This window comes from Brassica napus, chromosome C3, assembly GCF_020379485.1.
Source record: "Brassica napus cultivar Da-Ae chromosome C3, Da-Ae, whole genome shotgun sequence".
NCBI classification, from domain to species: Eukaryota; Viridiplantae; Streptophyta; class Magnoliopsida; order Brassicales; family Brassicaceae; genus Brassica; species Brassica napus.
In genome coordinates, this window is record NC_063446.1 from 1,448,777 (window position 1) to 1,472,865 (window position 24,089).

General features: G+C 35.0%; 3 protein-coding genes and 1 long non-coding RNA gene across 6 annotated transcripts; 1 reads left to right on the forward strand and 3 right to left on the reverse strand.

The window, feature by feature from the left end:
- Positions 1–593: 593 nt before the first annotated feature.
- Positions 594–23,869, reverse strand: LOC106426361 (late embryogenesis abundant protein 46-like). 3 transcript variants are annotated; one of them, XM_048751831.1, is made up of 4 exons: positions 2,273–2,624; positions 1,589–1,860; positions 1,397–1,476; positions 594–1,149 (listed from the first exon to the last, which is right to left on the reverse strand). In XM_048751831.1, exons 1-4 carry the CDS (start codon positions 2,622–2,624, stop codon positions 1,137–1,139), a joined length of 717 nt encoding a protein of 238 aa, XP_048607788.1. In that variant the 3' UTR covers positions 594–1,136. The 3 variants fall into 3 exon arrangements, with proteins under 3 accessions (XP_048607788.1, XP_048607789.1, XP_013722534.1); XM_048751832.1 differs by lacking the exons at positions 1,397–1,476; positions 1,589–1,860; positions 2,273–2,624 and adding an exon at positions 23,657–23,834; XM_013867080.3 differs by lacking the exons at positions 594–1,149; positions 1,397–1,476; positions 1,589–1,860; positions 2,273–2,624 and adding exons at positions 22,973–23,564; positions 23,657–23,869.
- LOC106426348 (nucleolin 1-like) lies at positions 6,221–7,457 on the reverse strand. The gene is made up of 4 exons (XM_048751833.1): positions 7,390–7,457; positions 6,835–7,158; positions 6,628–6,747; positions 6,221–6,547 (listed from the first exon to the last, which is right to left on the reverse strand). The coding sequence occupies exons 1-4, from the start codon at positions 7,419–7,421 to the stop codon at positions 6,349–6,351; spliced, it is 675 nt and encodes a 224-aa protein (XP_048607790.1). The 5' UTR covers positions 7,422–7,457; the 3' UTR covers positions 6,221–6,348.
- LOC125584045 lies at positions 7,767–8,583 on the forward strand. Its single transcript, XR_007321054.1, has 3 exons — positions 7,767–7,872; positions 8,216–8,248; positions 8,396–8,583. It is a non-coding gene; the product is annotated as an uncharacterized LOC125584045 (long non-coding RNA).
- On the reverse strand, positions 10,586–11,793 carry LOC125584044 (nucleolin 1-like). The gene is made up of 4 exons (XM_048751834.1): positions 11,737–11,793; positions 11,334–11,404; positions 10,778–11,100; positions 10,586–10,690 (listed from the first exon to the last, which is right to left on the reverse strand). Exons 1-3 carry the CDS (start codon positions 11,779–11,781, stop codon positions 10,827–10,829), a joined length of 390 nt encoding a protein of 129 aa, XP_048607791.1. The 5' UTR covers positions 11,782–11,793; the 3' UTR covers positions 10,586–10,690; positions 10,778–10,826.
- Positions 23,870–24,089: the final 220 nt, after the last annotated feature.

Consider the following 24,089-nt stretch of genomic DNA (forward strand, 5'->3'; position numbering starts at 1 on the left):
TTACAAAGTATAGGAAAAAGGAAATTATCCAAAACCTAATACAACATGAAATAGGAAAAGATCTAAAACAGATAAAAGGAAAAAGTCTTGGCCGACTAGGATCTTGGCCGCCGACTCTCTCTCCTCCATTGGCCACGGCTGGGCCTTGTCTTGGTCTTTGGTTATGGTCATCCACTTGATGATTTATAACAAATGTTTTGATCTTTAATTAATATGTTTTTTCCACATTAGCAAGGTTGGGATAAATGGTAGGTAATTATTTTAAATCAGTTAAAGTTTTCAAAGTATCAAATATATCAAATTGATATGACATTTTCTTTTGTAAATTTCAGAGTGTTGAATGTTTAGTTTCACAAAATGAGCGTTCCCCAATGAATGTGTTCCTCAAAAATTATGGGGTGATGTTCAATGTTATATGGACGTTGTTGATGATCCTCTTTGGTTTGTATTTTGTAAACCGGAAGAAATCACGGAACATGCATTATGCCAGTAATTATCGGCAATTCGAGTTTCAAGTTTTGGCATACGAAGATTAACACACCAATTACTGAATATCATATCATATGTTCCAAAAAAAAAGATTAACACACCAATTACTGAAAATTAACATAATTATTATTAATAAAGACACAACGTTAAGTCTGTCACCAGACCAAAAAAACAAGAAAAGAAACCCATATTTATTACGAGAGAAAACAAAAGGTAGGACCCGAAAAGCAATATGAACACACAAAAGCATATATATGAGAAATCGCCTTATCCAGTGTATCCTCCACTAGTTCCGTACCCAGTGGTGCCACCACCAACGTGGGCGTTATGAGCAGCGGTCCGACCAGTTCCAGTGTTTGTCCCGATAGGTTCTGTCAAGGTCGTTCCCTCAACAACGTGTCCGGTTGCTTGTCCCGTTCCGTGACCAGGCAAAGCTGACATCTTGTGGGTCCCAGTCCCATGTCCGACGTGTCCAGTGGTTGAGTGAGTGGCTGACCCCAAACCTAAACCGGTTCCGGTTCCACCTCCAGCAGCTTCTTTCATGGCAGCGTTGTGCTCACGCACTTCTCTCTTCTGCATCTCAGCCTGGTTAATCTTTGCTTCTTTCTTCTGTGTAGCCATCTGTTTCTGAACAGGGTCTCGCGTCGTCATCTTCTCCGCCTTAAAAAAAATCCAATATCACCATATTATTTATCAAAGAAATTATTTTGCTTAAATGATCGATGATTACAAGAACAGACAAGCGACAATGTGTTATTATTACTCGTGATGCATCATGCATGTCGTCCTCATTCCTTTTTCAGAAATTAATGATCATCACAAAAAAATAGGAGAAAAATAGTATCTTGCATAAAAAATACTATTTCATAAAAAGAAAATGAATTAAGCTATAGTGACATAAGCTAACCTCGCTCGTCTGTTTTGAAACCAAACTTCAACCTGACGAGGACGAAGATTTAACTGCTTTGCCAACGCAATCTTTTGCTTCTGCAATGTTTATATTTTACATAAGATAAACAATAAAATGATAAGATTTGATTTGAAACACAAAAAATCTCAATAAAATTCACAAAATGTAAAAAATAATGGTGAGACCAACAGGATTAAGGGTGTTGTGTTCTTTGAAGCTGTCTTCAAGAAATGCAGATTGATCTTTAGAGAGCCTCAGTTTCTTTCTGATGGCTCCATTTTCGTCATCGTTGTCTTCGTTGCTGGCTCTTGAAGTAGATTTTTCAACCTCATCTTCCATATCTCTTTTATTATTTCTTTTCTCATAACCATAACTCTTAATCCCAAAATCTAATCGAAACGACGACGTTACACTATCCGGAGGGGACACTGGCATACTAGGCTCTGCCACCGTAGGTGCTCCTGAGAGATTGTTTTACATTAACAATGACTTTAAGCTGAAATCAAAACTAATTATCGGCCGGTCGTGGAATAACCGATTAGTTTTGTAATTTCAACATTACATTTGATTTTCGTTTTCTACAAAACCTTGGTTTTCTTTCTTGTCACAAATCAGTCAAGGCATATTTGGAAAATGATTTCAACATCCCACCGACACATTAATTATAATAAGTATGTACATTATACTAAGAAAATCGTAAAACATAAGCCATATTAAGGGATACTAATAAATTTCAAATGTTTTGTTTTTGTTTTTCGTGAAAATATACGGTATGTTTTCTTTTGTGGGTACGCATAACCACACAATATATAACTACGATAAACTAGTTGATTCTTATGCCTCATTTTTTTGTTTACAAACTAAAACCCTTACTGTTCTCAGGGATCCAAGGTAAGTGAAGCTGAAGCTGTAGTGACGGATCAACGGAAGATGAAACCCTAACTCCATCAGAATAATTTGCTCTTTGTGTTAGTTTACTCTTATACTTCTTCTCATCTTCTACCGACGGGGACGAAGAGGATGACAACGATCTCTGACTACCAAAACCAAGTACATCCAAACCCATGTTGAACCCAATATTCTTGTCGGAAGTAGAGGTCGATTTTATTATACAAAAAAAAAAAGTAGAGGTCGATGAGGCAGAGGGATTATTAGGAATCTTCGAGGGCTTCTCCAGAAAAGAGAACTTGTTAGTATTGTCACCTAGATACAAAGCTGGTTCCATCTCTTATGAAGGAAATAAGAATTTGAGAGAGAAAGAAAGAAACAAGAAGATCTGTTTTGGCCTTATGGTCATGAAGTGAAGCCCCACTTATTTATCTCCAGAGGCTCAGTATACTTAATGAATTAATAATAATGTTATAGTATATCGTCTCGCATAAAAACAAGTTTATGGTTTACTTTTTACCAAACATTAATTGAATATAATCATCTCCATCTAATATACTGAATAAATATATATACATACATAATGTGATATAGAGTTTAGGAGTTAGACTGACCGACAACTGCCGATTCACATACGCACGTAAATGCATATAAATATATTCCTATTTTACACGAGTCTAGCGCCTTATGTGTTTATGTCATTATATTATCTCTATATATAAAAATAAGGGGAATGTTAATCCTTTATCTTTGTATTTGCAAGATGAAAGTCGAATCTTGAGAAAATGGTATGAACTTTTACTCTAATAGAAAACAAAAAAAAAATCACGAAATTCGCAGATGCAAAGTGCAAACTCTACCATTTCAAATACCTTCCAAATGTAAAGATAGCATTCACACCTATATAACAGATAATTTGGATAAATACAACTACACATTTGAATATGCGACCAATTGTGAATATATCGGACTCTCGTATGTAGTTCATCAGTACTATCCAGTCATCGAACGTATAACATCGGATTATTTTGAAAGAATTTCATGTTAGTATTCTTACCTTATCCCAAGTATTCCATTGAACTATAAGTATATATAGTAAACCATTAAGGAATTAGTTAATTTCTTTGGAAGAATTAGACTGTTTGTTGAAAATCATTGAAAACCATAATTAGATTGACCAGCCAGAGTGATTCTTGGTCATACGTTAATGATGGCGATTTTGACTTTATGGTTTAGTAACTTTTAAGAGATTTAAAAGAAAAGTTGAGAGTTGTTGAAGAAAAAACAAGAATAAATAATTGGAAGTTAAAAAAGGACAGTGACGGCTGACATAGTAATTACCGTTTAATGCTGCATCGAAATCAGATTGATTTTCGTTAGAATTCAGCATCAGAGACTCATGATTAGGGTTGCACATACAACTACATAGCAACGAATACGACATAATGATTAAGGATGATACTTAATGACAAGGGTAAGATAAATTAAAACGTGAAAACGATGACCCATCAAACGGTCACGAAAACACTCAATCAAATTGATTTCTTTTTAGTTTAACCAATATTTTTTCCTTTTTGTTTAAAAATGTTTGACCAAATTGTTATGGGCTCAATGCTTTAATCACCATGGCAATGGCCAATGGTCCTAGAAGAACTTGATTAATGTGTTCTTACCCAACATCATGAATACAACTTTCAGTATTTATAATTTCTCTTAAACTTATTGCAAGTTGCTTTCAAAAAAAAAAATCAACAATAAAAAGCTTCATTATTAAGTTTATGAATGGTAACATGTGATGGACATTAATTGGTTTCAAAATAGAACGTTGTCATCAATTACTAAAAAATGTAGGGTCTGACGACTGATAATTCATTGAATAGTCGTATAGTTATACAATTAATTTAAATTTCACAATCTTATGTAGAATAACGAATACTCGACGATTTTACCTTTTCGCAAATTTCATGACCGAAATAAGATTTAATGATATCATTCTACAAAAAAAGTTTCATTCATGATTTTGCCACATGTTATTACGTACTTAACAAAATTGAAGGAGCAATATCTGCCGCTTATTGTTACATAAACTAGTTTTGACTTCTTAAAATCTATCACTTTATAGCGACAAGTTTCCCTTCACTATTTTGTAACATGAATACATGATTAACCGATTAAGTTTCAGAAAAAAAAGGTTGATGGCGTTAAAGAAAACATACTATATTCCTTGTACGCATTTTTTTTGTCACGATATTCATTGTACGCATATACTGCTATATATCTTGTTTTTTTAGAAGTTACAAAGTTTTATCCGAGAGCGAAGTTTCCATGCATACAGAGTAAGAGGATGTCCCCACACGCGTGGGACGCGGATATCCTCAAAAAAAATTGACAGGAGTGTCATGCTTTTAGGCTACTTTCAATAATTGAAGTCATGCATATATACCCACATTATTGTTATTATAATTACGATGTAAAATATTTTGTGGCATCTCATTCTTTTTCCTAAATTATGTTTCTCCTCTCTGCCCTACTAAATTAATTATACAGATTTTATTTTCCATTTATTTGATCTTATCTATGGTACATGTTTTGAGGAGTTGTGTATATAACTATATATACAATTTGACGCCCAATGCTATCTTTTTCTGTTAGTTTCCTATGCTACATGTTTTTGAGGAGTATTAAATAGTTCTGAGAAAAAACTTTTTTTTTCTGAGCAAAACTTAACCGCTTGTATATTCACCTAATTAACCCAATGTTTTATACAACGAACAAGTCAGTTTGATGATATACTATAAACCCTTCCATGCAACTTTAAAACAATTTAGGATTCGTAACATATTTCTTATACGGAATTATACTATTTTATATGTGTTTGCCCATGCAAAGCGTTCCTTAAAACTAGTATATAATTAATATATACACAACACCCCTTTCTTTTTGCAATATAATAGAATTTTGTAAGCAACCTAACTTGACCAACCCACATTGAGTCCAATCGTGATTTAAAAACCTATAGATGTTTTATTTTCTGTTAACGTGTATTTTACCAAATTTGAATTATATATGGACATAGAACTACAATACTAATATAAATTAATATGATCATGTGGTTAAACCACATTCAATTTACCAAACCAACGAATAAGCGAGAAGCAAGTGAGAAATGGAGTTGAAGAGGGAGATATTCACGTGACAATGCGCCTGAGGAAGTAATTGGTGGATGGAGTTTCGAGCGATTGTGTGATGAATTGATGAACCGGTGGCGGTAGGGTCTGATTTGTCTTTGCTTGTGATTTGTACGGAGAGATACCTCTTCTCTTTGGTGAGCTACAACCTTATCATCACACGGCACATTCTTATGTAGCTCTATTAGAACCGCCGGTTACTAATCGGGTTCGACACTTGAGCTGTTTCAGCGTTTTAAGATTTTTACCAAAAAAATACAAAGGGCCAAAAATAGCTCCTGGGCAAGTATTTCTCAGGCCCATACTGCCCACGAATAAACTTAGTTGATCTATCATCAACCCACCCAAAACATCTATTTCATAGGACGAAAAAAAGATTGAACATTCGTATTTAGCAGAGCTCATCGTGGAACAAGACTGCTTGATTATTTATGATCTGTCTCCCCTAAACTTCGAATGTAAATTTAATATGTCGGTGATATCATCACACAAGAACTGTCATGATTGTTGATAATTTATTTACATGTTAAGCGGTTTTTTTTGTCGTTATAGATGGGTGATTCGTAAATAATTCTCCAACGATAAATTCTTTCTTGGACACAGTAAGATAAAGTCGGTCGAGAAAACTCTTATAAGTTCTACATTCTCTGTTATAATCAAATGATTAAAAAACAGTCCATGTGAATTTAAGCTAAAGAGAAGTAATTAAACATATCCGAAATATAAGTTTTTTGTAGTAATCAAACATCCGAAATATAAGTTTTTTTTTGTAGTAATCAAACACATCCGAAATATAAGTTTTTTTTGGGGTACTAAACAGAACAAGCAAACAAGCCGAAATTCATAAAATAAAATACTAAACCAGAATTCCTCTCACATCTGATGTGCCCACCCAGTGATCGTTGAGAGAGTGGCTGACCTGAAACGGTAACGCAAACGGGTCCAGGCACTACCTTTGGGTTTTGGATAGGGCAAGGCTTTGACCACCAGTGTGGAGCCTCCTAGGTCGGTTCCAGACAGCTGAACCGCTCGGTTGTTGGAGCCTAGTCCGTAGAAGTAGACCAGGGCACGGCTGCAAAGAAAAAGATAAAAGAAAGGAAACTAAGCGAATTGGGGTTTGTAACAAACTAGAGAAAAGTTCTAACTTCTAACCTGTTGAGAACGAAAACGTCGGTAATCTCGCCACATGTGGAGAAATGGTTAGTCAAAGCATTCTTCAAATCATCTTTAGTAAGTGAAGTGTCATATCCAGTAACGGATATGCCTTCGCTACTGCAAGAGTAAAAAAAATGCATTGTATTATATTGTTTACACAACTTACATAAGCCGAAAATGTCAACAGCATAAATAATAACTTACCGCTTTCTTCGATTATGTGCCACGCTCCTAGCAGCGAGTACATCAGTACTCAACCCAGTGCTGAGTTCACTGAGTTCTGGAGGCAAACTCGTAACGACAATCTTACTTCCTCCAATGTCACTTCCATTGAGTTGCAAGGCTTTGTCTCCTGCGCCTTCTCCACGAAGGATAACAATGCACGACCTCTGGAGTGCATTTGTCACTGGATCTCTGCGAATCTGGATGTTGTGGACTTCTCCACATGTCTTGAAAAGACTCTCCAAAGCCCGGTAGAGATCAATAGGTTTAAGGGAAGTACTGTACCCTTCAACACCGATCCTTATCCTAATTGTTCAATAGAATCAATTAGCAAACACATTTGAAAGCGAAGGTATTTATCTTTTATTACTTCACGTCTTTACATCAGAATCATAATATAAATATACACATACATTAGCTAGACCAAATAATATAGCTATTCAATCTAAACCAAATAATAGAATATTTATTGGTATCTATCAACATTACACAAAATCTCCAAAAAGCAAAGGAAAAAAAAAACAGAAATCTATTTACCTGCTTTTGTAGTAATCATAGTGCGACTTCATAACGTCGACATACTTATCACCGTACAAAGTCCTCTTCCCTATATTTATAAGAAAATGTAATTAGAATCCTTTAAAAATAATATATATATATATATATATGTATATTAATTTAAAAACCGAAAAAGATTGGGGACCAGAACAGTACAATCGCCGACAAAAACAAACAGGAACAAAAGTGTTAGGAGAAGACTTGGTAAGAAAGATAGAGAAGAAACATGCACTGAGTTTGGGAAGAGATAAACAGCGGTCTTTGAAGCTCGAACAATAATCAAAAGCAAAGAAAAGACCGCCGGAAGCAAAAGATAGTTTTGAGAGAAAAGAAAAACGGAGTGAGTGACGACGCGTTAGATGCGCGGAGAAGAAAAACTCACCGTGTACGGAGCAGAAACCCGAGAAGAAGATTCGGATCTCTCCATCGAGGCGTTGAGAAAAGCGATCATACGAGAAGAAGGTTCGGATCTCTCCATGGACTTTGATAAGATCGATACTTTTGTCTTTAGGGATTTTAGGAAAAAATATCTTATTTTCTGGCTCAGACTTTCAGGAACTTTATACTTGGTTTTTTTTTTTTGGTTCAAATTATACTTAGTGATTTAAAGATTATTATTAATTATTAATATAAATATATAGCTAAGCAAAATAAAAAGAACATAAAAGGCACCGTCTTTTTTTTTTGGTACGTTGGATAAAAGATAGTGGATGGTATTTGTGGTAAAAACTTTAAAAAGTACTGTAGAGAAAAATGAAGTTTTTCGGAAAGAGAAATGTAAAACGCAAATAGATTTTTTTTGTAGGTTGAAGAAAAACGATAGTGGAGAGCTTTTCAGGTAAAATAGTGGTTAGAGAAATTAAAGTCTTGGTATTTGTGGTAAAACTCAAAAAAGAGTTGGGTACAGAAAAATGAATTTTTTTTCGGAAAAAGAAATGTAAAAAAAGCAAATATATTTATTCATTCATTAACAAATTTTTTGTAGGTTGAAGAAAAAAAGATAGTGGCGAGCTTTTCTGATAAAATAGTGGTCAGAGTCTTTTGAAAAACGCTTATCATGCGATGCCAATGTAACAGGAAACGCCTCGTGCTGGGACCCAAAAATATCAATATTCTGAACAACCGTTTATTGAGCAACTCGATTATAATTTTTATGTGATTAATTTACTTTAATAGAATGGAAGTCAAACTGTTCTTTAACAAATTTGTTAATGAATAATAAAATGAACTTTATTATTTTTTTGATGTATTCTATTTTTACTATTTCATTTATTTTTTATTCAATGACTTTTATTAGTTCACAAATCACAGCCTCTACATATATATATGTTTTAAAGTTACATAATATTTAGTTTTAAGTATGTTTACATATACACCGAAATAAATTCATATCAAGTGTTTTTTCGTGTACATAGAGAAATAGAAAAAAAAATTACCGTATACGGAGTAAAAATCCGAAAAGATTCAGACCTTCCATGGAGAAGAACAATACTTTTGTTTTTAGGGATTTAGGAAGAATGGTTCATTTTTGTTTGACAAGAAGCTATTTATAATAATACCATTTCTTTTGTTTTTATCAATCATATTAATTTACCAAAACAATTTAAATCTAAAAACTAAAATTAAAACAGAAAATATTTGTTTTGGAAATATTTTTTTTAAAAATATATATATTTAATAATTTAAAGATTATAATATAAATTTGCATCTGAAGTAAAAACTTACTACCTATATTTTGAACCAAGAAAAAAAAGTTACAATCTCTCAATTACGCTTTTAGCAGATAATATAATAAATTAGACAATCTTTGCATAACTTTTTATATCATAAACTGATATTTAACAAAGTATATTAAAATAATAATAAAATTAATTAATTTAGTTATGTTAATATCTTACTATATTTTACCAAAATTATATTCTTATGTAATTCTTATACTTTGAGAAACAGATCCTTTAAATGAATATAAATCTAGTAATCACTTATAAGAATACTACAATTAGTTTTAAAATATTTAGTACACTGATTATATTTAAAATATTTAATTTAAAAATAAATATAAAAGATATGAAATGAAAGTAAAACTACCAGTTATCATAAAAAGTTATCAAATCTAAAAGTTAGTTTTTATGTATTCTACTGGTGACACATATGTCATAATTTAGTATTTAATAACTTTATAAAATTATAATTATAAATATGAAATCTATTAGTTACTCTTAAAAATCTTGTGTATATAAATAAAGAAACAGAAATCAAAGAATTGTTTTTACGAAGCATTGACTTAGCATTGAAAAAACTTTTGGAGTGAACCCACGAATAAACCTAGTTGATCTATCATCAACCCACCCAAGGTCATCTATTTCATAGGATGAAAAAAGGATTGAACATTCGTATTTAGCAGAGCTCATCGTGGAACAAGACTGCTTGATTATTTGTGATCTGTCTCCCCTAAACTTCGAATGTAAATTTAATATGTCGGTGATAATGTGATATCATCACACAAGAACTGTCATGATTGTTGATAATTTATTTACATGTTAGGCGGTTTTTGTTGTCATTATAGATGGGTTATTCGTAAATAATTCTCCAACGATAAATTCTTTCTTGGACCCAATAAGATAAAGTCGGTCGAGAAAACTCTTATAAGTTATACATTCTCTGTTATAATCAAATGATTAAAACTGAATTTAAGCTAAAGAGAAGTAATTAAACATATCCGAAATATAAGTTTTTTTGTAGTAATCAAACATCCGAAATATAAGTTTTTTTTTTGTAGTAATCAAACACATCCGAAATATAAGTTTTTTTTGGGTACTAAACATAACAAGCAAACAAGCCGAAATTCATAAAATAAAATACTAAACCAGAATTCCTCTCACATCTGATGTGCCCACCCAGTGATCGTTGAGAGAGTGGCTGACCTGAAACGGTAACGCAAACGGGTCCAGGCACTACCTTTGGGTTTTGGATAGGGCAAGGCTTTGACCACCAGTGTGCAGCCTCCTAGGTCGGTTCCAGACAGCTGAACCGCTCGGTTGTTGGAGCCTAGTCCGTAGAAGTAGACCAGGGCACGGCTGCAAAGAAAAAGATAAAAAAAAGGAAACTAAGCGAATTGGGGTTTGTAACAAACTAGAGAAAAGTTCTAACTTCTAACCTGTTAAGAACGAAAACGTCGTCGGTAATCTCGCCACATGTGGAGAAATGGTTAGTCAAAGCATTCTTCAAATCATCTTTAGTAAGTGAAGTGTCATATCCAGTAACGGATATGCCTTCGCTACTGCAAGAGTAAAAAAAATGCATTGTATTATATTGTTTACACAACTTACATAAGCCGAAAATGTCAACAGCATAAATAATAACTTACCGCTTTCTTCGATTATGTGCCACGCTCCTAGCAGCGAGTACATCAGTACTCAACCCAGTGCTGAGTCACTGAGTTCTGAAGGCAAACTCGTAACGACAATCTTACTTCCTCCAATGTCACTTCCATTGAGTTGCAAGGCTTTGTCTCCTGCGCCTTCTCCACGAAGGATAACAATACACGACCTCTGGAGTGCATTTGTCACTGGATCTCTGCGAATCTGGATGTTGTGGACTTCTCCACATGTCTTGAAAAGACTCTCCAAAGCCCGGTAGAGATCAATAGGTTTAAGGGAAGTACTGTACCCTTCAACACCGATCCTTATCCTAATTGTTCAATAGAATCAATTAGCAAACACATTTGAAAGTGAAGGTATTTATCTTTTATTACTTCACGTCTTTACATCAGAATCATAATATAAATATACACATACATTAGCTAGACCAAATAATATAGCTATTCAATCTAAACCAAATAATAGAATATTTATTGGTATCTATCAACATTACACAAAATCTCCAAAAAGCAAAGGAAAAAAAGAAAACAGAAATCTATTTACCTGCTTTTGACGTAATCATAGTACGACTTCATAACGTCGACATACTTATCACCGTACAAAGTCCTCTTCCCCTATATTATAAGAAAATGTAATTAGAATCCTTTAAAAAATAATATATATATATATATATATGTATATTAATTTAAAAACCGAAAAAGATTGGGGACCAGAACAGAACAATCGCCGACAAAAACAAACAGGAACAAAAGAGTTAGGAGAAGACTTGGGTAAGAGAGATAGAGAAGAAACATGCACTGAGTTTGGGAAGAGATAAACAGCGGGTCTTTGAAGCTCGAACAATAATCAAAAGCAAAGAAAAGACCGCCGGAAGCAAAAGATAGTTTTGAGAGAAAAGAAAAACGGAGTGACGACGCCGTTAGATGCGCGGAGAAGAAAAACTCACCGTGTACGGAGCAGAAACCCGAGAAGAAGATTCGGATCTCTCCATCGAGGCGTTGAGAAATCGATCATACGAGAAGAAGGTTCGGATCTCTCCATGGACTTTGATAAGATCGATACTTTTGTCTTTAGGGATTTTAGGAAGAATATCTTATTTTCTGGCTCAGACTTTCAGGAACTTTATACTTGGTTTTTTTTTTTTGGGTTCAAATTATACTTAGTGATTTAAAGGTTATTATTAATATAAATAATATACAGCTAAGCAAAATAAAAAGAATATAAAAGGCACCGTTCTTTTTTTTTTGTACGTTGGAAAAAAGATAGTGGATGGTATTTGTGGTAAAAACTTTAAAAAGTACTGTAGAGAAAAATTTCATTTTTCGGAAAGAGAAATGTAAAGCGCAAATAGATTTTTTTGAAGGTTGAAGAAAAACGATAGTGGAGAGCTTTTCTGGTAAAATAGTTGTACAGAAAAGAGTAGGGTACAGAAAAATGAAGTTTTTCGGAAAGAGAAATGTAAAAAAGCAAATATATATTTTTGTAGGTTGAAGAAAAAAAGATAGTGGAGAGCTTTTCTGATAAAATAGTGGTCAGAGTCTTTTGAAAAACACTCATCATGCGATGCAATGTAAGAGGAAACGCCTCGTGCTGGGACCCACAAATATCAATATCCTGAACAACCGTTTATGGAGCAACTCGATTATAATTTTTATGTGATTAATTTACTTTAATTGAATGGAATAATCATTCTACCAATCCCAAAAATAATTAGATAAAATACAGAGAAAAAAAGTGTTCTTTAACAAATTTGTGACCAATTATGTTTTAATAAATAAAATAAACTTTATTATATTTTTGATGTATGTCTTAATTCTTTCACTTTTTAAACAGAAGAAGTTATTTTTTAATTATTTCTTTATTTCACTTTCACTATTTTATTTATTTTTAATTCACTGGTTTCTATTAGTTCACCAATCACAGTTTCTATATATATGTTTTAAAGCTACAAAATATTTAATTTTAAATATGTGTAATACACAGAATAAATTAGTGCCAATGTTCTTTTGTGTACATAGAGAAATAGAGAAAGAAACTCACCATATACGGAGTAGAAACCCGAGAAGATTGTGATCTTTCTATGAAGAAGAACAATACTTTTATTTTTAGAGATTTAGGAAGGATGGCTCTTTTTTGGAGGGGGAGGGGCAAGAAGCTATTTATAATACCATTTCTTTTGTTTTATATCAATCGTATTAATTTACCAAAATAATTTAAATCAACAGACTAAAATTAAAACAGAAAACATATTTTTAGGAGATATTTTTATAAAAAACTGTATATTTAACAATTTAAAGGTTATAATATAAATTTGCATCTAAAGTAAAAAACTTACAATCTCTACCGATCATGCTTTTAGATAATATAATAAATTGGACAGTCTTTACATAGTTTTTATATCATAAACTGATAAAATTACTTAATTTAGTTATGCTAATATATTATGTTTTACCAAAGTTACATTCTTAACTAAGTCTTATACTTTCAGAAATAGACTTTAAATGAATATAAATCTAGTAATCATTATTAAAAAATCTTGCACATAAATAATTTATTTAAAATAAAATAGGAATATATAATAAATAAAACATGAAACCATATTTACTTATAAGAATACTACAATTAGTTTTTAAATTTATGATACACTAATTATATTTAAAATATTTATTCAAAAATAAATATAAAAGATATGAAATGAAAGTAAAACTATCAGTTATCATAAAAAGTTATCAGATCTAAAAGTTAGTTTTTAACTTTTTAGCTAGTGGTGACACATTAAATGTCATAATTTAGTATTTAATATAACTCTATATATAAATAGAATTATAAATATGAAAATCTATTAGTTACTCTTAAAAATCTGTGTATATAAATAAATAAGCAGAAAAATATCAAAGAATTGTCTTTACGAAGCATTGACTACTTAGCATTGAAAAGATTTTTTGGAGTGACCCACTTTTAGTTATGAATCAGTTATTTCTTACCGATAATGCCATTTAGAACCAAAATACAGAAACAGAATCCTTCACGCGTTTCTATAAGTGATTAGGTCTTTTTCATCATGATTGCATTGAACTTTGTCTAGTAGACACAATTGCACTTTAATATTTATAGTGTTCACATATTATCCATTCTCATATAATTTTATTAGAAGCTGTCACATTACACCACTAGGAGTACTTGATATTATATACTATAGTATAGTATTAGATTTTGTCACAGATGTTATATCATATACTGTATAATATAATAGATTTGTCGTTGGTTTCTCTTACTGTATAAGTTGTTCATGTAAATAGTTTTCAGCACAAAAGGTCATCACTACAAATATCCAATTACCGAAACAATTAAACGCGTACCGATAGATGTTGATAAGTTATGAAACAGCAAAAGATGGATCGAAGTAAAGTAATAGAAATCATTTATATAAATAGGGGGTAGAGATAGAGGCATCGCCATAGCAGGCCCTAGATCATTTCGGCACCGATCACATAATGACATATGCTCCAATCAGCTCGACAAACTTGACAATGATTCCTTTACCCATCTCAACATTCATGAAGCCACCGTTGATTATGTAAACACAGTAAGCCCAACAAGAGAGATGGGCTCAGGTGATGAGTTGAAGACTAAGGCCCAGTCAAAGATCTCAACGGCTAAGACTACAAAACGTGAAGACAAAGCTTCCTCTACTGCAAGACAGAGTACGAACTCTAGCATTAAAATGCAGAACAGGTTTTGTCTTCTTACAGACAAAGACTCATGAGATCTACTTTACAGCTGAGCAGAATATGCTACAGTATATTCTATTAGGGCTTTTGTATTCACCTCATGTATAAATAAACAATCTTGTAATCTCTTCTTCTCTAAGCAATGAGAATGAATATTTGATAAACCCTAGCTTTTACTCTGTCCTTCTTGTTTCATTTTGCTTACATGGTATCAGAGCCATGGCGGCTCCAACTCCCTCCGACGTTTTTACTCCAGCGCTGCTCTCCATTACTCAAGTCGTCACCTTGAAGCTCAGTGACACTAACTATCTGTCCTGGAAGCTTCAGTTCGAACAGTTTCTCAACAGTCAGCTTCTTCTTGGCTACGTCAATGGAACAACTCCCTGTCCACCACCTACTCTCACGGTGCGCAACGGAGACCAATTAACTGAAGCCAACAATCCTGCCTTTCTCAAATGGGTTCACACAGATCAACTTATCAAGGCATGGTTGATAGGTTCCCTGTCTGAAGAAGCTCTCAAAAGTATCTATGGTCTACACTCTTCTCAGGAAATCTGGTTTGCGCTTGCCAAAAAATACAACAGAGTCTCTGCTACTAGAAGACTTGACATACAGAGGCGTATTCAGACAACTCTCAAGGGCTCCAAACCTTTGTCTCAGTACCTGTCAGAGATAAAAACATTGTGTGACCAACTTGACTCCATTGGAGCTCCGATCTCTGAACAAGAAAAAATATATGGAGTACTGAATGGTCTAGGGAGAGAATATGAAGCTATTGTTACAGTGATTGAAGACTCCATGGACACGCCACCAGGACCAAGCTTTGAAGATGTCATGTACAAGCTTACGGGATTCGAGGATAAGCTCCAGAAGTATGAAAGTCCCACTGAAGTCAATCAGCATCAAGCTTTCTATACTGATAGAGGAGGTTACTCTGGTCGTGGTAGAGGTCAAAACCGAGGTGGCTTCAGAGGAAGAGGATACTACACTACTCAAGGAAGAGGCTATTACACTACTCAAGGTAGAGGCTTTCCTCAACAGTTCGGCCAACAAGCTGGTCGTGGTTCCTCATCCTCAACTGATCAGAGACCCACCTGTCAAATCTGTGGCAAGTATGGCCACCCTGCATACAAGTGTTACAGGCGCTTTGATCAGTCTTTCCAAGTTGAGGAAATGAAACATGCCTTAGCAACCATGAAAGTGTCAGATGGTGCTGGAGACTCAAGAACAGACTGGTTCCCTGATACTGCAGCCACACATCACATCACCAACGATCCTCAGCATCTGCTCTCTGCTGTTCCATATGAAGGGCACGACTCAGTGATCGTAGGTAATGGGGATTTTCTGCCAATCACTCACATAGGCTCCATTCCTCTTCCTGCTTTCTCAGGTAACCTTCACTTGAAAGAAGTATTGGTTTGTCCTAACATCACTAAATCCCTACTATCAGTCTCAAAGCTTACAGATGATTATCCTTGTGAATTCACCTTTGATTCTACACATGTGTATGTTAAGGACAAGGCAACACAACATCTTCTCAGTCAGGGAAGAAAGGATAAAGGTCTCTACAGGTTGGAGAATCCTCAGTTTCTGGCCTTCTACTCAGTAAGACAGCAAGCTGCCTCTGATGAGATCTGGCATAGAAGATTGGGGCATACTCACCATCAAGTTCTTCAACACCTATCATCAATAAAAGCTATCACCATCAATAAGAAGTCTCAGTCCATGTGTGAAGCTTGTCACTTAGGAAAGTCTTGTAAACTTCCTTTTTCAGAGTCTGTTTTTCAAGCCATTAGACCTCTTGAGAGGATACACTGTGATGTGTGGGGACCTGCACCTGTTGTTTCGGTTCAGGGGTTCAGATATTATGTTGTATTCATTGATAACTACTCAAGGTTCTCTTGGATTTATCCTATTAAGTTAAAGTCTGAAGTCTTTTCAAAATTCAAAGTCTTTCAGCATCTTGTCGAGAATCTTTTTAAACAGAAGATAGGTGTTTTTCAGAGTGATGGAGGGGGAGAATTTCTCAACACTCAACTTATCTCCCACCTCACTAACTGTGGCATCAGACATTACATTTCATGTCCACATACTCCAGAGCAGAATGGTCTTGCTGAAAGAAAGCATAGACACATCACTGAACTTGGATTATCCATGCTCTTTCAAGCTCATATGCCTGCAAATCTTTGGGTTGATGCGTTTCTTACTGCCAATTTCGTCATCAATCTTCTCCCGACAACCACTAATGCAGATATGATCAGTTCCTTCGAGAAGCTCACTGGTAAGAAGCCTGTCTACACATCACTGCGAGTATTAGGTTGTGCTTGCTTCCCTTACCTACGCCCCTATGCTCAGCACAAGTTCGATCCCAAGTCGTTGATGTGTGTGTTCTTGGGCTACTCTGAGACATACAAAGGCTACAGGTGTCTCTATCCACCAACTGGCAGAGTCTATCTGAGCAGACATGTCCTATTTGATGAAGCATCATTTCCCTTCTCAGACAGATACAAACAACTCGTCCCACCTCCTCTAACTCCCCTATCCCAGGCTTGGTTGAGAAAATCTGAGGAGACAGTAGCAGAACAACAGCAGTCTACTAATAGCAGTGAAGAAGAATCAGTGGCTGTTCAGATACAACAACCTCAGATTAATACTCCAAACCACTCTGATGCTGAAGACGCAAATGACTCTCAATCTCCAGCGCACACTTCATCAGAAGAGGACTCAGACACTTCTTCGGCACATGAGAATGATGAACAGATTGATATAGTGGCTCCTGAACCTCTAGCTCACCAAGAAGACAATGTGCATTCAATGGTCACTAGAGCAAGAGCTGGTATCGTCAAACCAAACCCACGGTATGTCATGCACACTGTCAAAGGCATTCCGACCGAACCAAAGACAACTACAGCAGCTCTGAAACATCCTGGTTGGACAGGAGCTATGGTAGAAGAAATAGATACCTGCAAGGAAACTAATACATTCAGCTTAGTTCCTCTCCCTGCCGGTATCAAACCTCTGGGAAGCCGCTGGGTTCACAGGGTTAAACTCAACTCTGATGGCACTTTTAAATGTTTCAGATCAAGAGTGGTTGCCAAGGGATATGAACAAGAAGAAGGTATTGATTTTTTGGAGACTTACAGTCCGGTAGTGAGGACAGCTACTGTTCGAATGGTATTACACTTGGCTGTAACAGAGAGATGGGATGTCAAACAATTGGATGTAAAAAATGCTTTTTTACATGGGGACTTACAAGAATCTGTATACATGAAACAGCCCCCTGGTTTTGAAGATAAAGATCATCCTGATCATGTATGGAAACTGAACAAAGCTATCTACGGGCTTAAACAAGCTCCAAGAGCATGGTTTGATAAGTTCAGCTCTTATCTCATCGAGTTTGGTTTTCTCTGCAGTGCTCGTGATCCGTCCTTATTCATTTATCAACATGGAAAGAACATTATGCTACTTCTTCTCTATGTTGATGATATGATTCTTACAGGAAACAACAAGAAGCTTCTATCTGATTTTCTACATTCAGTGAGTGAAAAATTCAGAATGAAAGACATGGGGCCTTTAAGCTATTTTCTTGGGATACAAGCTCTACATACAGAGACTGGGTTATTCCTAAATCAAGAAAAATACGCTACTGATCTACTCCAAGCTGCAGGCATGCTCGACTGTTCTCCCATGCCTACTCCCTTGCCATTGCAGACCGACAGAGTACCACATCAAGAGACTCACTTCTCTGATCCGACGTACTTCAGAAGTTTGGCTGGTAAGTTACAATACCTCACCCTTACCAGACCTGACATTCAATATGCTGTCAATTTTGTGTGTCAAAAGATGCACATGCCGACTCTTTCTGATTTTCATCTACTCAAGAGGATTCTTCGCTACTTGAAAGGGACAATCACCATGGGACTTTCTCTTAGTGCTGACACAGATTTAACATTGAGAGCTTACTGTGACAGTGATTGGGCAGGATGCAAAGACACCAGACGATCAACTGGTGGATTCTGCACATTCCTTGGCTCAAATATAATATCTTGGTCCGCAAAGCGCCAAGACAGTGTTGCTCGTTCTTCGACTGAAGCCGAGTATAGGTGCCTTTCTGATACAGCAGCAGAACTCTCATGGTTATCTGCTATGCTTCAGGAGTTCGGGATTCCTCAAACAGAACCAGCTGAAGTTTACTGTGATAACCTCTCTGCTGTTCACCTCACCGCCAATCCTGTCCTGCACAAGAGAACTAAACACTTCGAAACTCATTATCATTATGCTAGAGAGAGAGTTGCCAAAGGATCACTTGTCGTCAAACATATTCCTGCTAGTCTTCAAATTGCAGATATCTTCACCAAGTCACTTCCAATCCGTGCCTTTGCTGAGCTACGTTTCAAACTCGGTTTGGAAGAAACTCCCACCTCGAGTTTGCGAGGGGGTGTAAACACAGTAAGCCCAACAAGAGAGATGGGCTCAGGTGATGAGTTGAAGACTAAGGCCCAGTCAAAGATCTCAACGGCTAAGACTACAAAACGTGAAGACAAAGCTTCCTCTACTGCAAGACAGAGTACGAACTCTAGCATTAAAATGCAGAACAGGTTTTGTCTTCTTACAGACAAAGACTCATGAGATCTACTTTACAGCTGAGCAGAATATGCTACAGTATATTCTATTAGGGCTTTTGTATTCACCTCATGTATAAATAAACAATCTTGTAATCTCTTCTTCTCTAAGCAATGAGAATGAATATTTGATAAACCCTAGCTTTTACTCTGTCCTTCTTGTTTCATTTTGCTTACAGATTAACCCAGAACTGTCTCGAAACCTGACAAAAGGAACTCCTTGATAAATGCCTCTTCCAGTAGCGAACATAACATGCAGATTTGAGTAATCATCGAAAAGAAGTTCTATGATTACCAAATAATATATATAGATCTTAAGTTACATTTTGAGGGGGGTTTGCTATGAACGAAAGTATCGATGGGTAGTTTGGGATTCCCCTCTGTAATAGGGGAATGATAGTGATCTAGAGAATGAATTATCATGTCCGTAACTACGAAACGACGAATTCCCCTCTGCATGGAAAAAGAAAGACGAGCTTATTTATAATCAAATAAAAAGAAACTAAAAATTAAGCTAAATTTACGTACCGGAAGTGGGAGTTCCGGGATCCTCATAAATTGAGCAAACAACATTCGATAATCATCATCCAGGACCATACCCTCCAACATCAGGAAGGGCCTAACCGGATCAAAGGAAGAAAGACCCAAGGTGTCTGAAAGCCCTGAAGTCATTCTCATGTAGTTGACCAAGTAGGCCATAGAGAGGGATTCTGCACCAATTAAGTTCGCAATTCTACATGCCGCATTCATGTGCCGCGTAAGAGAATACGCCCAGTCCGTGCAATGAGTTTGTATCCACTCGATGTCGTCGACGAGGTGATTAGCATCATTTTCCCAAGTAATGAACAAATCCATATTCTGCAACAGAAAATCAATATATAAGATTTTTAAAATCTAAACCAATACAAGTGATTCACCGATTAAGCAATGTCATTTGTTCACGTAAAAAAGAAAAGAAGAAGAAGAAGATTAAGATCACTAAAAACAAATAACTTACATATCTTGCTTGAGAGGAAAGAATATGTTGAAAAAAATGAGAGTGAAGATTTGTGGTTGATATAATGAACTTTTTTTGAATTAAAAAAAAGCTAAAGAGTGAAAAGTTTTAAGATGTAAAATAAACGTAAAAGGTGAATTATATGTTTTCTTATGTTGAAAGTTAGTTTACGGTCAAAGTTTTCATTGTTCATGTAGAAAATAAAAGACGAATAAGACTAAGATCACTAAAAATAAATAACTTACATATCTTGCTTGAGAGGAAAAATATGTCGAAGAAAATGAGAATGAAGATTTGTGGTTGAAGTGTGGGTTGATATAAAATGAACTTTTTTTGAAGAAAAAAAAAGTAAAAAAGCTGAATAGTGAAAAGTTTTAAGAGGTAAAATAAACGTAAAAGGTGAATTATCAATTTTCGTATGTTGAAAGTTTGTTTTTGCGGTTAAAGTTTTCATAAAAAAAGCTAAATTATCTATTTGCGTACGTTGAATAAATGAGACGGAAAGCAAATAAGTTAAGAGTGCGTATACAAGTTAAAAAATTATCTATTTCGGACGTTGAAAGAGTTTTCTTCTTCTACAAGTAAACTAAATCCAATGTTTCATTACTCAATACTCAATAGTGATTAAAATCTGACTCGTGACTACTAACTGATTTCACAATACTGATCCTTTATATTAAATTAGGAGAGTAGCTAGGCGCAATAATATACAACTAGCTACGATAGATACTAACTGATTACATGTATTGAATCAAAACACTATTGGTATCTTAGCGCTCCAATAATCATTTCCAATAATCATTTGATTTTAACATGAACTACTAAATAATCAGAAAGAGATACACGAGTTTGAGTTTAAGTTTAAGTACTAGATGCAAGCAAAAAAAAATGATGAATGAAATGTGCTTAAAGTATGGGTTGATATAATGATTTTTGTTTTTGAAAAAAGGATGTAAAAAGTAATTTTCGTATGTTGGAAGATAGTTTTTGCGGTAAAAATAGGTTGAAGAAATAAAGTTTTCTGGTTAATATAAAAGTAACAGAAATCTCTATATTTGTTCGTTGAAAAAACGAGACGGAGAGTAATTAAGGTAAAAGTTTTTAAATTATGTATTTAGGTATGTTGAAAAAGAGTTTCCTTCTTCTTAAATTAAACTAAAATCCAAAGTTCCATTACTCATAGTAATTGATATCCGACTACAAACTGATTCACACAATATTGATCCTTATATTAAATTAGGAGAGTAGGATCAATAATATACAACCAACAAGTAAAAAAAAACTCTATTGGTATCTTAACTCTCTAAAAGTCTATTTGATTTTAACATGGTCTATCTAAATAATCAGAAAGAGATACGTGAGTTTAAGTACTAGACAAAGAAAATAATATATTCTTGCTTTAAAGGAAGGAATCATTTTGATTGACTTTGACGATCTCCATAAAACATGAATTAGACGTAGATTGAGTCGGGGTAGGTTGATCATATCAATTAGTTACATTTATACCTAATTACATTATATTTTATCTCATGGCTCTACGCTTGGGTATCTGAGTTTTAAACCGTAATTGTTTCAATCCCCATGGCCAACCCTGGTGGTGAGCCACTGGAGCGTTGCTAGCCGATGGATCAAATACATTTGTTGCGGCGAATTCATCAAATGAAATTTGTTCATTTTTATTAATCATTCTTTTTTTATTTACTTTTTTTTGAAACACAAACATTCAGAATATAACAAACAGATGTCCTTATACATGATTTATTCTGTTGGTAAATTAGATAAAGGTCGGTTGCTTGAATCTCCTAACTTAAATTTCTTAATTTTTTTCTCTCCTTTTTGCTATAGTTTTCACTTTTCACTTGAGATTTTTCACGCAATGGATGAGTAATCAATATATGTTGACACAGGTTTTGTAAGTATTCCCAAGGATCTCACGTCATATCTGTTTGACATTGGTCGTTTTGTTTATAAAGCAAAAGTTCAAAACGCGTTCACAGCCTAAAACACACACACACACAAAAGTAGATATTTACTAATTAATTAGTAATTACATACTAAAAAAAGTTGCAGCATCAATGAGGGAACTATATTTTTAATTTCATTGTGTTGATTACTTAGAATTGAAACTAGTTTAGATACTGATTTTTTCTCTGTGATATCTTATGTTCCTCGACTAATTTAATGTTTTGATCTTTAATTAATATGTTTTTTCCACATTAGCAAGGTTGGGATCCATGGTAGGTAATTATTTTAAATCAGTTAAAGTTTTTAAAGTCTCAAATATATCAAATTGATATGACATCTTTCTTTTCGTAAATTTCAGAGTGTTGAATGTTTAGTTTTACAAAATGAGCGTTCCCCAATGAATGTGTTCCTCAAAAATTATGAGGTGATGTTCAATGTTATATGGACGTTGTTGATGATCCTCCTTGGTTTGTATTTTGTAAACCGGAAGAAAGCACGGAACATGCATTACGCCAATAATTATCGGCAAATATCCATTCAATCTTTGCTTCGAGTTTCAAGTTTTGGCATACGAAGATTAACACACCAATTACTGAAAATTAACATAATTATCTATACTATACTAAAAGTTGAATATACTCAAAGGAGAATCCCTCCAAGTCGACAGATAAATTCAACCAATAGGGTGTGTTTGTTTGTCTACCTCAATTACGTTTTGGGCTTTTGAGTTCTGAGATTAGCCGGATCTTAAGCTGTCGTTTTGATATTAGGTTTGAGCTTGCTTTCATCTCCCACGGAACCTGAGTTCTGAGAACGTGTTTCATCTTCTTCCTTAGAATTCTAAAACCTACCAGTTACATATTCATCTTCTTAAAGAAGTCTTTATTAAATCCATCACCCACAATCTGCGATTTTCCCTCGTGCAAGGAGGTGGAAATAAGACACAACGTTAAGTCTGTCACCAGTCCCAAAAAACAAGAAAAAAAACCCATATTTATTACGAGAAAAAACTAAAGGTAGGACCCGAAAAGCAATATGAACGCACAAAAGCATATGAGAAATCGCCTTATCCAGTGTATCCTCCACTAGTTCCGTACCCAGTGGTGCCACCACCAACGTGGGCGTTATGAGCAGCGGTCCGACCAGTTCCAGTGTTTGTCCCGATAGGTTCTGTCAAGGTCGTTCCCTCCACAACGTGTCCGGTTGCTTGTCCCGTTCCGTGACCAGGCAAAGCTGACATCTGGTGGGTCCCAGTCCCATGTCCGACGTGTCCAGTGGTTGAGTGAGTGGCTGACCCCAAACCTAAACCGGTTCCGGTTCCACCTCCAGCAGCTTCTTTCATGGCAGCGTTGTGCTCACGCACTTCTCTCTTCTGCATCTCAGCTTGGTTGATCTTTGCTTCTTTCTTCTGTGTGGCCATCTGTTTCTGAACAGGGTCTCGTGTCGTCATCTTCTCCGCCTTAAAAAAAAAAAATCCAATATCACCATTATTTATCAAAGAAATTATTTTGCTTAAATGATGCGATGATTAAACACAGCTAATAAACCTACCTTTTCCTCCAAGGTAGCTTTGGTCTTGTCCATGCCAGACTTTGCAGAAGCTGCAATGTTCGAAGCTGTTTCTTTCATCGACTGCATATTTTTAATCTTTCTTCTTTAGTGAAAATCAAAATGTTGCAAGAAGATAGCTTATGATTCTTCGTGTTTCGTTGTTCTTTGCTCATGTGAGCATGTCTCATAAAAATAGGCACTGCCTTCGCCACGTGGTAACTGTGATCATTATTTAATTACGCTATTCGCAACACGTCAGTGAAACGTGTCATTAAACAAGAGGTGGTAGGGTTTGTCGCACCTCTTTGTCATACACGTGTACTAGCGGTAGATCTCGTAACAGTTTGAGTGTTGACGCGTGTTAGGCTTTGGGTAATAGTGCAAAGAGTTCGTTATGCGGTTTCTTTTTCCATTTATAAGTGTTCTATCCGAG